The 16,302-nt window shown below is 45.5% G+C and overlaps 1 protein-coding gene across 1 annotated transcript in view; it reads left to right on the top strand.

Annotated features, from left to right (window-relative positions):
• ARHGEF5 (Rho guanine nucleotide exchange factor (GEF) 5) overlaps positions 1–14,806 on the top strand; it is a 16,039-nt gene extending 1,233 nt beyond the window's left edge. Inside the window, exons 2-15 of the mRNA XM_009324367.1 lie at positions 190–2,407; positions 4,240–4,321; positions 4,704–4,768; positions 5,088–5,350; positions 6,275–6,435; positions 7,355–7,507; positions 8,890–9,019; positions 9,901–9,975; positions 11,895–11,984; positions 12,312–12,466; positions 13,149–13,310; positions 13,715–13,785; positions 14,121–14,225; positions 14,507–14,806. Coding sequence (XP_009322642.1) covers positions 190–2,407; positions 4,240–4,321; positions 4,704–4,768; positions 5,088–5,350; positions 6,275–6,435; positions 7,355–7,507; positions 8,890–9,019; positions 9,901–9,975; positions 11,895–11,984; positions 12,312–12,466; positions 13,149–13,310; positions 13,715–13,785; positions 14,121–14,225; positions 14,507–14,661 — 3,885 coding nt within the window. The 3' untranslated portion in view covers positions 14,662–14,806. The remainder of the gene's footprint in view (positions 1–189; positions 2,408–4,239; positions 4,322–4,703; positions 4,769–5,087; positions 5,351–6,274; positions 6,436–7,354; positions 7,508–8,889; positions 9,020–9,900; positions 9,976–11,894; positions 11,985–12,311; positions 12,467–13,148; positions 13,311–13,714; positions 13,786–14,120; positions 14,226–14,506) is intronic.
• Positions 14,807–16,302: the final 1,496 nt, after the last annotated feature.

Raw genomic sequence — 16,302 nt, 5'->3', positions numbered from 1 at the left:
GAAGAGGAGAAGAAAGACTGCAAAGAGCAGAATCTGCCAGAAGAAGGAAAATCTTTGGAGCCTAAAGATCAGAAAAACAAGGAACGAAATGAGCAGAGGGAAGGGCTCAAACTGGAGGCTCCATTGTCAGCTTTCAGGTCAGAGATATCTTCTGTTCCCAGGCATAATGTGGACTTGTGTGGTTTGCAGAATGTTTTTTTGGCTGAGCAAACAGGATCAGCATTTCTTCCTGGGGAACCTGTCTCTGTGGATCAGCATCCTGATGAGGATGTACTGCTGAAAGCTCATGTCACAGAAGCAGGTTCTGGATGTCAGCCACCCATTGTCAGCCCTCTGTCCTCAAATAACCTGAACCCAGTGGGTGAAACTCCAGTGGTGCCTCCACACACATGCCATATCTCTGACCAGGCAGAAGACCTGGAAGACTCTGGCCGCTTTTCCATCGGTGGTCGGGATATTGGAGAAGCTGACTGGGATGACAGGACAAGACTGGGCAGGGAGGATGAGCACAGTGATGGGCATGGAAGTGCCGTCCAGAGGTTTGATAAAAGAGATGCATCACTCCATGGAGGAGTGGCAGCACCTTCTAGCGCAGAGAACCCAGAGGTTTCTGTTCCACCACACCCTTCCTCTGGTACCAAGAACTTGGAGCCACCCGATCCCATAGATCCTCATCCCATTACAGAAAATTTGGGAAAAGCTGAGCTTCAGGACTTCATTCCAGGTTTACCCTCAGAGCTCACCTCTGTGGCTTCAACGTCTGGCCCACAGCAAGAGGGTGCCAGTGGAACAGCCTCTGTGACCCCTGAGGACTGTCCTGGTGCCAATCTGAACAAAGTGCTAGACTCTGTAGAGAAGCCAGCCAACCGAGCTGCTTCTGTACAAGTGCGGGACCCAATATCAGGGGAAACTGGTATTGTAAGTACTGATCCAGGGGAGGCCAACACTTCCCATGAACTCCTTACTTCTGAGAAAGGCTTTCGTGAAGACCTTAGTGGCCCATCTTCTTTCTCTGTAATATACACGAGCTGCCTTCCTCTAGAGGGGAGCCTTCCTGAGGATAGGAGGACTGTGGCTATCATTGCAGGGCCTCTGGAACCACCCCAACTACCAGGCAGGACTTCCACTCCCCTGAACAACCCAGAGACAATTCAGCAAAAACCCCCAGAAAAAAGTGCCGTTATCCAAGGAAAAGAAATGGGAGCAAACGCGGATCATGAAGCACAACAAATGCCTTTACTTGATCAGTCTGACTGCAGTTTAAACCAAAAAGAGCCTGGATCCAGAATCTCCAGTGTCCTGAGCACCCTAACTTGGCCCTCTGAAGAAGATATGGTCCTTGCCATGAACCAGCAAGAACAATCTCTGTCCCCTGTGTCCCACTCAAGCCTACCTCTGGTGTCTGAGCCTGATGCCAAACAGCTTCCTCATCCTCCTTCCCATGTCCAAAGCCCCAGTCAAGCTCAGGGCCCTGCACTTAATGCAAATCACCTTGCTCAACCTCCAGCCCTTGAAAGTTACCAGTCGCTGGCTCCTGTACCCTACTCCAGGCCACATCTCAACTGTGGTATGGATGATAATAAGTTACTAGCCATTCACCCTACTATAAGCCATCCTCTCCAGACTGCCGCCTCTGTGTCTGATTCTAACACTGTGGCCTCTGCTTCTGATGGAGAAGATGTAGCAGAGAAAGATGACCTTGTTCCAGTGACTAGAGAGTGGGATCTTGGTGATTTAGGTACCCATGATACAGAGACTTCTGATGACTCAGGGGTCAGTTTGTTGGCCAAAAGCTTTTCTGCTGTTGGAAATGAAGCATTGGCTGGCTGCTCTGGCACCAGCCCTGAAACAGCGGACCAGCACATGGATATACAGTGTGGAAAATCCTCACCTGACCACCCTTCTTGGCCCTCGCTCAAAGGCCTGATAACATCCACAGAGTCCAAGAGCAGAGACTCTGCACAGCCACTTCCAATGCTAGCATTCACCAATCCAATCCACTTCTTCCAGCTCAGCCCTCCATCACCACCAACCACGAGAACGACCTGCCAAGAGGAGGAGGTCTTGGGGGAGCTGCGATGGGAGCAACAGGCAGGCATCTTTGGTGTGGACACAAAGGACATCCAAGCTCCATTGGCAATCACAGAGAAAACAGAAGGTGAGAGGAGGGTCAAGCAAAGGCTGGAAGGAGGAGGAGAACACCACTTGGTAGCTCAGCCAAAGGAGGAAATGCCCAGACATTCACCCTTGGAAAAATCATCAAGTTGGCCAGGCAAAAAAACGATCAGGGTAGTTGCACAGGAGCCAGCAGCCAATCAAGAAAACCCAATTAAACGCCGAGTAAAAAGCAAGGACTGGCACCGTCAGGGCCTGAAAAGGATATCAGTACCACCAGATGTCTTGCAGGGTGAGTCCTCTCCTCCATTTCCCTCCCCCTACCCCGCAAACTTATTGCAGATACGAAAAACGGAGGATTAAATTAAATAGGCAATGTGATAGAGAGGCATGAGAGCTGACTGCTCGGCATTGCTATTGTGCCTTTCTGGCAATACTCTTCACCAGCCCTGTAGCCCCCTTGCTGTCCTGCCCCAGGCTCCCTTCTCCCAGGTCTTCCCTAGCTCCTCTCTGCTGCCCTGTAACCAGTGCATCCTGCTCGTTCTCTTGAGTAGGGCTGCACTCTGGGGCTCAGTCCCCTCATTTCACACGAACATCTGCAACAGAGAGCTTATCTCACTTGACGGATCCCTCGCCCCCTGACTTTTCAGCCAGTTTCTCTTCTTGTCCCTTCTCCACGTTTAATGATCTGTCACCCTTACTCGGTAACACGGGCAATTTTGGCCTACCTGCAGGAATGAGTTTCTTGGTGGGGCTCAGTTCAGAGCTTCCGCTCATCATCTCTGCTGCCACCACACGGCCGTTGCATTTTGCTGCACTTTTAGCAGCCCGTTTCCAAGCAGTAAGGAAAACGCATGCACACGCCCTCGGTAGCCCGTATCTGTTACCACATGTTTTAGTTCCTTGTTTATTTGCTACCTCCCTTTATTTTGCAGCTGACACCTTTAGGTTCCAATTTGACCTCCTGAAAGAGATGATCGTCCTGAGAACACAGGATTTGAGATTACAGATAAGAATGCAAATCTGTCAAATTCAAGGTCCCAGCTTGCATAGAAGCCAAATCACTGCTGTCACAAATGGAAAACATGCATCTTCAGTAATGCAGCTCATTCAGACAGTACTTACTGTCAAGATGCATGTCTGTTCTTTATTATATCTTACATGATCTTTAAACATACTTGCTTCTTCTCAGCTCTTACTTATTTTATTTTCCAAGCTCCACAACATGCTGGATTTTTGGCACAGAGGAAAAGGAGAGGAGCATGGAGGGATGTAAAAGGTTGGCAGCACTTGAATCAAGATTTGTTCATGTGTTTGACCTTGTAAATTCTTGGTTCCAAATTTTAAAACATTCAAGGCAACAGTACTGTCTTTCCCCTGACCCATACTTGCAGCTCAGTCTTCGGGCTTTCTTCCTCCTCCTGCTTCCAATGAATTTTATATAGAATTTCTTCACACCTTATTTAATTAAATCCCACACAAAACAAAAGAAAAATCCACACTTTCCCCATTTTTCATAAACAGAAGATGATTCAAGCAGCAGTTTGTGAATGCTCACATAGTATATAAATGTGAAATTGGATTACAGCATTCATTCTCAGGCCGCGTCCCTTCTAAGACTCTTCACAGGAGTGACTTTGTTAGATGTCCAGCATTTCTGCCCCAGAAGTCACTGAGAGTTTTTTGGGGCTCAACGTCCACAAAATAAAGTCTAAGACTTTGAGACATGACTAGTGACTTTGGGTCCGTTGATCCTCCGATGCCTGGCCCAAGTTGCTGAAAGGGGAAAGGCAGCACCAAACAGGGCCCACGTGCAGTGTCTTCACTTGGGCAACTGGAGAGGGAAGCTCTTAGAGTTACTGTGATCGCTGAAAGTGTCAGCCTTGTTCTTTGTTTGAAAAGCAAATGTGGCTAAGTAACAGATGTAAAGTGTAAGTAATGTCAAGGATTATTAAAACCAGAATGTTTCTGACCCAGAAATAAAGGTCAGGAGGGCACCTGTACTCCAACCCAAGACCACCACTTAGGTGGGGTATAGGTAAGTGGCATCTGTGTATCATTTGGATTGTAGCTTCACTCTAAAAACAGACTTATGTGTTTACTTTCTAATTGTCTTATATGCAGAAATTCCTTTTGTTCCTTCAGAGGAAGAAGCTCACAAGGCACACAGGGAACCACCAGTCAGCTCAGAAACAGTTATATTGCGGTAAGTCTCTCAAAGGCCCCTTAGAATTTGCCTCCATCCCTGTGTAGCACAGACACCTAATGCTCTCCATTGTTCCTGAGGAACCAAAGATGATGTTAAGGAGTAGAAAACTATAATAAAATTACTTAGGCCTGTGTTTCAGTCTATGCACTCTGGGAGGGGACCCCCTGGCAACAGAAGTATTTCTGTCCCTTTAGGAGAGTGTTTCTATTAAGCCAAGCTTTGTTCTTTGTTAAGTAAAGCATGTGAAGCATGTGGAGCTTGAGCTTGTTGGAAAGAGAGGTCCTTGCTGTGACAGATCTGTTACTAAGATTTGGATAAGCCATCTCTGGCACTGTGCTCTTCATTCACTCTTTGTTTCCAAAACCTTATTCCATGACAGAGAGAAGAAACCTGCAGACCCAACGGAGAACTTCAAACGCCGGCATTCCAGACTGATCAACTCCTGTAAGTACCTTCTGCCTGAAGTGCTGTGGCAGACCCCTCTCCTCCATCATCTCTCACCCTTGCAGTGAGCACAAAGGAGAGGGGCTTCTGCCACATGGTAGCAAGGAGGGAGCGTTAGAGAGCGGTGTTCAGTGGAGGCAGTGAAACCAGAGTCCTGCAGTACACTCAGGCAGCTGGTGAGCTTTGCTTATAAGCAGGTGCGTGTGGTCTAATGTATTCAGTTATCCTAATCTGAGACAGTAACAAAGTTTTCTCCAGATTGAAGCAGAGGGTGAGTACCTGCTATAGAAACTATAAATGTATGTGCCTCTCTTCACAGCAAGATTGCTGTATCAGGAGTACAGTGATGTGGTTCTGAACAAGGCCATTCAAAGCCAGAAGAGAGTGGATTCTTTCGCAGAGGATATAGAGTCGAGTTTCCCAAGCTCCCCAAGGCTACGGAGGAAAGTGTTGTCTCCCCAGGACTCGTATTTCCAACGTCTGTCAGTCTCATCTAATGCGTCCCTCTGGCAGGACATCCCCATGATACGGGGCAGCAGAATACTACTCAATATGTCCCGTGATGAGCAGAAGCTGCAAGAGGTAATGGACAGATGTAACAAGGTAGATGGGTGGTCTGTAGTCAAGAAGGAGTCCCCAGAAGGGTGATTAAAGTGGAGAGCAAAAATTCTGATGTGGGAATGCAGGTGGTTGAATGCAGAGGTCACCTCTACCCATGTAAGCAGTATGGGGATGTGGTACCAGTGTTTGTGAAGTAGTACAGTGCTGAAGTTCAGAATTGTAGAGAAAAAGAGCACTGACTCTTTCTCTATAAAGGACAGACTCTGGACCATACCAGTAACTTCGTGAAAACAGACATGGGGAAATTGGAATGAGATAAAACAAGGAATTTTGAGCATGTTCAGTGCAAAAGAGAATATTAAAGTAGAAGACTTCCAGCATTCTCCCACACGTAAGCTTATGAGAGATGCTAATAAAACCACAGTGAATTGTAGTTTCTGTGGTAGAGTGTGAATTTACCAAATTCACCTGTGTGAGCTGCAGGGCTGAGAGGAAACAGGAAGACGTATGGGTTCAGCAAAATGGTACATAGAGAAACTGGGTAAGGAAAATGAGACGAACTGAGAAGTGGATGGGAGGACCCAGAGAAAGAGGAGAAAACAACAGCATGGGAAACATGATGAAGGAGAAAAGCGTGGGTGATGTGGATGCTGGAAAATTTGTGGGAGCAGTGAAAGTAGAGTTGAGGGGGGGGATAAAAAGTAAAATGAGAGCAGGTAGCTATTTTTCTTTTAAGTCATACCACAAGTCTGTCTTCTAAAGAAAGAAAGACTATATATAACGGCATGCTTGCCCTTCATTCCTAAAGCCTCTCTTCTGTAATTACGCACTACTTACATCATGTACTGGGAGGTTTTCCTGCTTTTCCCCTGTCTCCTTTCCATAAAATTCCTCACAGACTTGCATAGTCTACTGATGCTGTGCTCCCTTATTTCATCTCTTAAGGCCAAGTTTGAGTTGATAATGTCTGAGGCTTCATACCTGCGCAGTTTAAATGTGGCAGTGGATCACTTCCAGCGATCAGCAGAGCTCCAGGCAATGCTCACCAATCAAGAGCGTCAGTGGCTTTTCTCCCGCCTTCATGATGTACGCGATGTCAGCGCCAGGTGAGATATGGCCCTTTGCTTCCAGGATTAATGCCCTCCATGACGCACAGACACAGCCCATCATTTCCATCAATAACATCTCCCACTCCTGTTCTGCGTGTTCACTGACCTTCAAAGTAGATACACACACGTAGCACTTTGTGATTGCATACCAACACTGCCCTGAAAGGAGCATTCGCCTTTTTAGGTGACAGGGCAATATAAATCTTGGTGTTAAGTCCCACATACTATGGCGCAGTTGTGCATAGAGCTCATTGCAGGAGAGCAAAATGTTCAAAATGCTACTGTAGCCATGTGCTGTTGGCTTCAACTACAACTAAACATGACTAACTAGACCTCAGCCCAAACCAAGTGCAGCTCCTGCCAAATACAAGATGAACGAGGCAGCTGCACAAGCCCTGACCAAAAAAAAAACCCAACAAAGAAAAAAATAAAAAAGGGGGGGGGGAGGTAAGTTACAGCCGTCACTTGACAGAACCTAATGTAAATCAGTTGAGCATAAGTCATAAAATGTAGACATGACCCCACATGCAAGGAATCCTGTATGTTGTAGGATTCTGTTCTGCTTTTCTCCTGTAAGGCTTGGCTATGTATATCGCTAAGCTAGTAAGGTTTGCTGCTACCTTTTCCATTTCTACTAGTGGGATTATTCTGGTGATGTCTTAATTTTCAGTTGTTTCCTGACCATGCCCTTACAAGTACAACCTCTCAAGAACAGAAGTCTTTTGCCTCTGCTTCTTGCTTGGTGATATCTAGCCCTAAATTGTTGTACAGGCATTACGCTCTCTCTAGAAGTAAAGAGCTGTCTTGTGCTTATATGTGGGCTGTCAGGATTTTAGAGGACTGAGGATGTTCCTGCTTTACTAAATGACACTGGTGTTTCCCTCTCCTTTTATGGCACCGCAACCATGTGCTGCAGTTTCCTCTTTGACTTGGAGGAGAAATTTGAGGAGGACATGTTCACCTTCCATGTGTGCGATGTGGCTCTGAAACATGCCCCCGAGTTTCGCAGGGTGTATCTACCATATGTAACAAACCAGACATATCAGGAACAAACCTTCCAGCGGTTACTGTAAGTTTTCTCATTTGTTGCACCCTTCTCCCCTCCTTACTTCCTTGCTGCACCTTGAATATTCACTCTTTCAAACGGTGGGGAATGCTGCAGGTACAGGCTGTTGGGCAGTGCTCTCACTACACCCCCAGAAGAACAGGCAGGAACCTTCTTCAATTCAACGGCATTTGGGACAGCAGGACAGAGCTGCTGCAGGCTCTTCTCCCATAGCATTGGAAAGGGAAAGAATAATTAATACCTGATTCTGTTGCAGGCTATTCTCTCTGTCTACCCTCTACTGAAGAGACCAAAAATGACTGTCCTGGATAATGGTTTTCAGTCTGTGGTTTTCAGACTACTAAGAACTGGAAAGTGGTAATTTCAAGTGAAACTTCCAACCTCAACCATTCTGTGATTCTGTAATTAAGAAAAATATGGCTGCTGTCAGTAAGCTTAAACTGGCTATCCAGGAGTCTTTAAAATGGATTGAAAATCCTGGGGCCAGAGAACACTGTCGGTCTCTCTTGCTCTGGGTAGTGGAGTGGAACATCTCTTGCCCTCCTCTTCTGTACCCAATGGCACAACCAAGCATTAATCAGGCACGGGCCCAGTCCTGAGCAAGGTTTCCTTGCCACTTCTGCACTGCTTCCCTTCGTAACAACCCAGTTCCACTGAAGCTACAGTGATTCCAGGAGAAGACGTTGTTCCCAACAGGCTACTCAGGCACTGTCTCTGGGTGCTGCTGACTGGGAGAGATCTAGTCTCGCAATTGATTCCCTTCAGGGAAGGTTCAGTTCCACACAGAAGGGACCTCCAGGATATTGTCTAGGGCAACATTTACTGGGCCTACAACCTCCTTCCCCATCTCTTCAAGGATACGGGATTGGCTATTCTGGTGGCAGGTGCCACTCTCATACCATTAGCCTTTTATCTGCTACTGCCCAGTGTGGAAAACTGGATGGCAGTGGCTGTGTCTAAGAGGGTAAGAGAGACATTAGGGGAGGAAGGCAGCTCCTCTCAGGAGTAGCAAGAGAGGGGAGGCAGCTGTTTCCAGACCCTGAACACAGCCCCTGGAGCTGGACCATTCAGTGTAAGGGAAGAATACAAACCACCACTGTCTCTGTGAAAGGTGCCCTACTGATAGAGGGGAATTGAAATGTAGATGTTACTTCTGGCTTTTATTCCAGAGGGCTGTGGCAGAAAGAGGAAAGACGTAACAGTTGTACTGCTGTCCTGTAGCTGTTAGAAACCCATACTTGTTCTTCCTCAGCAGAGTGGCGCAGTTTCTTGACATCTCTTGCCCCAGGGACAAAACCTGACTGTTGGGAGTACTCCAGCATTCACTGAAAGACTATTTATTTGCTCTGATGCCTGGTTGTCTTCTTCCTTTACCACTCCCACAGAAATGGAAATGCAGGGTTCCAGCAAGTCCTGGAGAGACTGGAAAGTGATCCGGTATGCCAGCGCCTCTCACTTAAATCCTTCCTCATCCTCCCTTTCCAGCGCATCACTCGACTCAAACTCCTCCTACAGGTAACTGTGTTGATTCTCTGCTTTCCTACAGTTTCTCTCAAGCTGATCCTTCTTCAAGTCTGAAAGTCATATAAATATGAGCTAGCTCCAAGCACTGCATGGAAGGACTGCATACAGCCCTTTGTGCTGGCATCTGTGACAAGTTTGGCAAGATGCTCTAAAGCCACTCTGTTGCATATATTGTGAATATGCCTTTGCAAAAACAAACCCGTTTGTCATCATAGAAATGCCTGCTGTGCATTAGACCAGCACCATGAGTGGGATGTGATAGCCTGTGTGAGGCAATGCAGTTTGTATACTGGTTAGGACTTTGTAGCCACACTACGTCAGTTGTACTCCAATAAATAATTTATGGACTCTTCTTAGAACATGTTGATTTACATTTTATTGAACTTTTTTGGCTTCCTGCTAGGAAAACAAAGCAAGGGTTCCTTGGCTGCCCTCTGGAAGGTAACATTGACTAATAGGAGCCTTCCAGACAGGGAACCAGCAAGTCCCTAATGAATTAATTTTGAGCTCTTTCTATGAAATTCTTCTTTTTGATTGAGTTTTTTTTTAACAGGAGAAAAGGAGTATCAGGCAAAGAACAATTCTGTGCGTAAGGCTGTTTGTGCTTGGATTAGTGGTTGCTTCCTATGCCATGTAACTTGTACGTGATCGTTAATACGATTTAGATTTTCAGGGATGCCTTGTTCAATGCAGCTTATCAGTGACATTCTGCATCTCAAATTTCTGGCCTTGTTATCTCCACATCTCATCACTTACCGCCTAGTTTCCCTCGAGGCTGGCACCTTGGTGTCTCCTTGTTTCTCCTACCCCTTCCAGATATGTATGTCCAGCTTTCCCTGTTTGCATCATGAAAAACATCCTTTCTCACGCAGAATATCCTGAAGAGAACTCGGCCTGGGTCTGAGGAGGAAGTGCAAGCAACACAGGCCTATGATGCACTTGAAAAGGTAAGGCTGTCAACCTGTTCTGCAGCCCTGCAGAAAGGGATCTGGGGGTTTTGGTTGACAGTACCCTCAACATGAGTCAACAATGTGCCCTGGCAGCCAAAAGGGCCAACTGTATCCTGGGGTGGGTGCATTAAACACAGTATAGCTAACTGGTTGAAAGAAGTGATTGTCCCACTATACTCAGCATTGGTGTGGCCTCACCTTGAGTACTGTGTGCAGTTTTGGGCTCCACAGTATAAGAAGGATATAAAAATATTAGAATGTATCCGAAGGAGGGCAACAAAGGTGGTGAAAGGGCTAGAGGGCAAGACTTAAGAGGAGCGGCTGAGGATACTCAGTTTGTTCAGCTTAGAGGAGACTGAGGGGTGACCTCATTGCTGTCTACAACTTCCTCATGAGGGGGAGCAGAGAGGGAGGTGCTGATCTCTTCTCCCTGGATGCAAGAGAATGGCTTAAAGCTGTGTTGGGGGAAGTTCAGATTGGATATTAGGAAAAAGTTCTTCACTGAGAGGGTGGTCAAGCAGCGGAACAAACTCCCCAGGAAAGTGGTCATGGCCCCAAGCCTGACGGTGCTCAAGAAGTGTTTGGGCAACACTCTTAGCTATATGGTTTAACTTCTAGTTTGCCCTGTGTGGAGTCAGGAGTTGGACTCGATGATCCTCGTGGGTCCCTCCCAACTCAGGCTATTCTGTGACTCTCCACAGCCATGTTGCATCACACAGCTGCAGGGCACCGAAGTGGCCCAGTTCTTTTGCATTGATCCTCACCCTTGTTGAGGGCCCTTGTCATTGATCCTCACAAGTAACAAATGAGTGTGTTCATGTGACTCTTGCATGTGCAGTGGTAGCTGTGAGCAGAAAACACTAAAGCAGAAGCAAGCTGGGATGCTATGGAACCTGCACCAATGATATTGAACTACTTTTTTCAGGACTCGCTCTTTCCAGTCTCCTAACCACCATTCCCACTTTGTGTTCCTCCTTACCTTTGTCTCTAGTGATCAACTCCCACCCTAGTCCCTGCAAGAAAATTTTGCTTTTAAAAAAAAAAAAAGCATGGCAAGACATTACTCTATTGCATCCCTTCCTCTATTCTATTTATTACAGATAAAAGTCTTCTGGGACAACTTGTTATCTAAAATTTGTACAGGAGCATAAGGTAGACCTGTTCCTAGCTAGGTTCTTATCCTGTCTAGTCATGTTTTGCCCTTCTTGGAGTGTCACTCCCTTCCTTACAATCTCTCCCCTGTTATCCACCACAAACCTAAAGACCAGTTCAACACGATGCGTACCTCCTTAAAGCTCTTGGGACTCCACCTGTGTGCTGCACAGCTCCCAAAGCACTGCAGTCTGAGGTGGGTGGGCAAGATGTCATACACTGAAATCCTTAGATTCAGCTGTGTTCAAGCCAGCATTATCTCTGTGACACTGTTACGCAGCTGCCCTGCATCACCTCAGGTGGCTAGGTAGGCAGCTTACAGGCTGAAGTAGCTCTGTTTCATTGTGTCCTGTCCTCACAAGTACTGGCAACAAGCTCTGGGTTGTGGAAAATTGGTGCTGATGTTTGTCTAATCAGCCTCCTGTGTTTACAGTGGAGCATCGAATAAGAGCCGCTTCCAAATGACCAGCAATTCAACCTTTGTCACCTGAGAGAGATGTCTCTAGTATTCCGCCCAGTATCCCAAAGTTAAAAACAATACTTATCACAGAGACTTCATCTAACCAATACCTTCCTTAAGAAAGAAGGATGATCGTTGTAGGTATGGAGAAGTTTAGTATGCTCGCCTGGAAAACCACTTTTTTTGCAGAAGGTTGCCTAAGGAATTGTCACCTATACTGACTCTTGAGGCGCTCCTGGGAGTAGTACTGATCCCACCAGGCAGTTCTGCTCCCACCTCACTGATCGTCTGTTTTGCTCTGCAGCTTATCAAGGATTGCAATGAAAATGTCCAGCGCATGAAGAGCACTGAAGAGCTGATCTACCTCAGCCAGAAGATAGAATTTGAGTGCAAGGTGAGCTCGTCCATTCCCTGGGCCTTGCTCTAGCCGAATGTATTTTCTCTCTTTCCTCACAAAGTCACTTGCACTTACTTTTTGTTCTCCTCTCCAATATACACAGAACTGTTGAACCAGAATATCATACACAGGTCAGCTCTTCATCAGTGCTTCCCTTGCCCAATTGTTTGTGTCAGCCTTCAGCTGAAGGTGCCTACCATGACTTACGCCTGTCCAGCTGGAGAGGTGAAAGCACACTTCCTCTAGAGAAAGGCGACATCCAAAACTCATGGATACCGATTTCCTTGTACGCTCTTGACATAAATGTTTATTTCTGTCTTGCAGATATTCCCACTCATCTCACAGTCGAGGCGACTTGTGAAGTGTGGTGAGTTGACAGCACTGGACTTCAGCACCCTGAGTCCAAAATGGAAAGTCACCACCCGTCCCATCTACCTGCATCTTTTCAATGACTGTCTGCTCCTGTCTCGGCCGAAGGAGTGAGTGCTTCAACACAATTCTTGCTGCCCCTTCTAAAATACCTCTCTCTTTCTGGGTCTGTGCTTTGGTGAAAGAGTCCTTTCCCTCTGCCTGCCAGCAAGTGGCAGCATTTGTCAAGTCACTCTCCTAACCCTACATTATGTGAGTATCATGCAAGTACGTGGAATCTGATATTCCCAACTCTTAATTACAACATGTGATAATATAACAAGGTATCTTCTGGTCCCTAGTGCAACACTTCTGTTCTGCCTCTCCATCTTTATAATGTGAAACACTAATAACCATTTATTGTAGTTTTACTTGGTAAATAATTTCTTCCTAAAGGACAGTATGAAGATTAGTGAATGTGCAAATCACTGGTTTGTGAAGAAACTAAGAGTTGTTGGTTGGTTGTGTTGGGGATGTGAGGGGGGGGTGGTGGTTTTGTTTTTAAGCTGTAAGCTATCAAATAAAATTTTGACAGGACAGAGCTTAGTATTTGTACCCTTTTCATTAAGTCCCTCCTCTCTTTTCTGGCCTTCTGAGACTTCTAGCAAGAACAAAGCTTAAGGTGCCTGAAGCAGATGAAGACTCATTAAAAGCTTTTTGCTTTCCTGACATCCGAAAACAATGTGGACTTGCTTTGTAACCCGCATCACCTTAAAAATCACAACTTGTTTTGTTCCTCCTCTTTACCTGCAGGGGCGGACGTTTTGTTGTGTTTGATCATGCCGCTTTCTCAGATGTGCGTGGGGAGAAGTGCGAGATGAAACTGCATGGAACAAACAAAAATGTTTTCCGTCTCTTTCTACTTCCGAATTACCAGGGACAGAGAGTGGAGTTTTTGTTTCGTACAGAGACACAGTAAGAGCTCAAGGTTACCCTCAGTATATCCCGTTACCACAGCCAGACACCTCCTAGGAGCCTGATGGTTGTCCCTCAGCTACCCAAATGCTGAAATACCAAATGCAGCTGCTGAGCAGAGGACTTGAAAAACATCCTCTTGCCCCTAATGAACCACCTTGCTCCTCTCTCATCATAGCTGCTCATACGATACTACCACGCTATGTCATACCATCAGTCTCCAAAAATGGGAGGTTTTGCCTTTTCCCATCCCCTTTCTCCACTTCCACTTTCTCTGCTTCCCCTAAGTACCCCCCTCCCTGACCCCTCCTGTGAGCAAACCTGTACACACACACACCCATTCCTATCATCAGACTGCTATCCCTCACACTGAACCCTGACACCTATCTGGTGATGTTTTCCAGCAGTGAGAAGCTGAGGTGGATCTCTGCTTTGGCTCCTCCACGAGGAGAACTGGACCTCCTGGAATGCCCTGGTGAGACTGCTCTGCTACTACAGCAATAGGGGTGGTCTGGCTCAGAGGAGTTGGAGGCACTGTGAGGCGGAACATCCCAGAAAACACTCCAAGGCAGAATACTTGCCTTTTTGTAAATAAAGCAGCTATTCATGGGCTTTCCCTCAGTGCCAGGTTCTGCCAGTTATTTTACCTATTTTTACTCCTCATATTAGGTAGAAGACCTGTAGCCTCCCTTCCAGTTCTTTGCTTTTTAGTGTTTGGGCAATCCCTTATCCCCTACTTCCTCTGGGGCTGATGCACACAGGTTTACTGTTGCTTTCTAGTATACCATTATGATCTTTCCTCCCCTTTAGATGCACCGCAGGTTCAATGCATAAAGACTTACAAGGCTCGGGAAAATGATGAGCTGGCTTTAGAGAAAGCAGATATCATCATGGTTATGCAGTACAGCAATGACGGTGAGCAGAATGAACAATGGCTATCTTAAATTATGGGTAGGAAGTCACTCTAGTAGTGTAATGCTTTAACAACACAATCAGGCTTCAGAAGGAGCCTCTCATTCCCAATTGTTGGATTGAGAGGATGAAGAGACTCCTCATCTTCATTAAGACACTTCATTTGGAAGCTGAAAGGGGATCTTTTTATTTGATCTTAGGGCCTTGTTGGAGGGGGCTTTTTGGGAAGAATGAAAAAATCTTTGACTATTTTGCCTCATGTTGTACTTTTCCCCACACCGCAGGATGGATAGAAGGAGTAAAACTTTCAGACCGGGAGAGAGGCTGGTTCCCCTCAGAACATGTGGAACTCATCTCCAGCAAACATGCGCGGCAGAAGAACCTGAAGGAGGAACAACGTGTGAAGAATGCCAAGCAGCAGGTCTTCTGCAAGAAATAGGACTCGACTCTATTTGGACCTGTACAGTCTCCCTGCCATGGGGAAACCCATCTTTTTTTCTTTTGTTCCTCAGAAGAAACGCCTCTGCGAAGAGCATAATACAGCACTTTGACAGAACCAGGTGCTTTTTGCCAAAGAAAGTGGGAATTCAATCAGGAAAAATCATTCACTTCCTCTGTGTCACCAGGACTACGGCAGCAGTAGGAGGAAAAAAAGTTGCATGTATTGCTTGCTTTGTGGTAGTAGGGAGGGACTTTAATTGGACAGAGGTCTGGGATCTGGACTTCTGAAAATATATTCCTGGTTTTGCCACTGACAAGTTGCAGGACCTTGGGCAAGTCACTTCAGAATTCTGCCTCAGTTTTCCCATCTGTGAAATGGGGGTAAACTTACCTACCTCACTGGATGTTGTGAGGCTAAATTCACTAGTATTAGCATACTAAGAGCTTTGAGTTCCTGAGAAGGAAGGTGCTAAGTGCAAAGCACAGTATAATTGAGGAGAGTTTTCCATTTGAATATTCTCTTGATATCTTGATGGTATTGATCTCCATAGTGTAATTCCCATTTAGAACAATTTATCTATTTGATCATGCAAGCCAAATATTTCATTGTACCTAAATTTAACTCAGTCTCAGCATACTGTTAAGAGTCCTTGACAGCATTAGAAAATCCACTTGAGCTAAGCAAAGTTTTCAGAAGCCACTGTGATGATTTCCCTCACCTTAAGAGGTATCAAGCTGAAGAATCTGTTTCACAAAGGTCACCTCTCTTCTGAACAAGTGTCCCAGTAAGCTATCTGAAATAACCGTTTTTTTTTACTCTGCCTCCCACTTAAAGTAGAACAGTGACTTTGGACAAAGATTTTTATTACGTGTTGGTACTTGCCCTGTACAAATTAACCATGACTAGGTATATGCAATGAAGTGGCACTGTCCTGCTGCTCTTAATCTGATAGCTGACGTGGTATTGCATGCACCATTTTGCACACTTACAGAAAACACTGAGATATTTAGCCACTGTAGATAAAGTCAAAATATGTACCAGGGACTTTGTTCTTTTTTAGAACTCTCTGGTTTTAAGTCCAGTTTACATGCAGTCCTGCTTTTGTGCAGAACCTGTCTATTTGAGGACATACCTTCAACTGTAAAATACTGTTTCTGTGTTAAAGTGTTTGCGTTCAGTTCAGTCAATGCAAGATCAAGTATAAGAATCAATACACCAAAGAAAGAAACGTGTAGCCTTCTTGCATTTAATATATTTGAAGAATTGGTTATCTTCATATCTCCAGCCTTCTGTCCCTGTAACATTCTGCCTTTAATTCCCATTTACATTGTATCTAGTATAGCTTATGACAGCCTATTTATATCAATAATTTTAGCTGGATTAAAAAAAAAAAGTTGCTTTTAGTCCTAATAAACTCATGCACTTCTCCAGTTAAAATAAACAACTTTCTGCTTTCCTTGTTACTTAGGTTTTCATCTAAAATATAAGTAATTCAATATTTACTGAATATATATTCAGTATTTTCATTATTTTTTCCATATAACTCTCCTTTCTAAGTGAATATTAAGTACAAATAGCTGTACGTAGCAGAGGCAGCGAGGAAAGCTTGCTTTATCAGCCATACCCTAAGATTCTTCA

This window comes from Pygoscelis adeliae, unplaced genomic scaffold, assembly GCF_000699105.1.
Source record: "Pygoscelis adeliae isolate BGI_AS28 unplaced genomic scaffold, ASM69910v1 Scaffold65, whole genome shotgun sequence".
In the NCBI taxonomy this organism is placed as follows: Eukaryota; Metazoa; Chordata; class Aves; order Sphenisciformes; family Spheniscidae; genus Pygoscelis; species Pygoscelis adeliae.
Note: the sequence above shows the minus strand (reverse complement) of the source record. Positions and strands in the feature narration are given on the sequence as shown.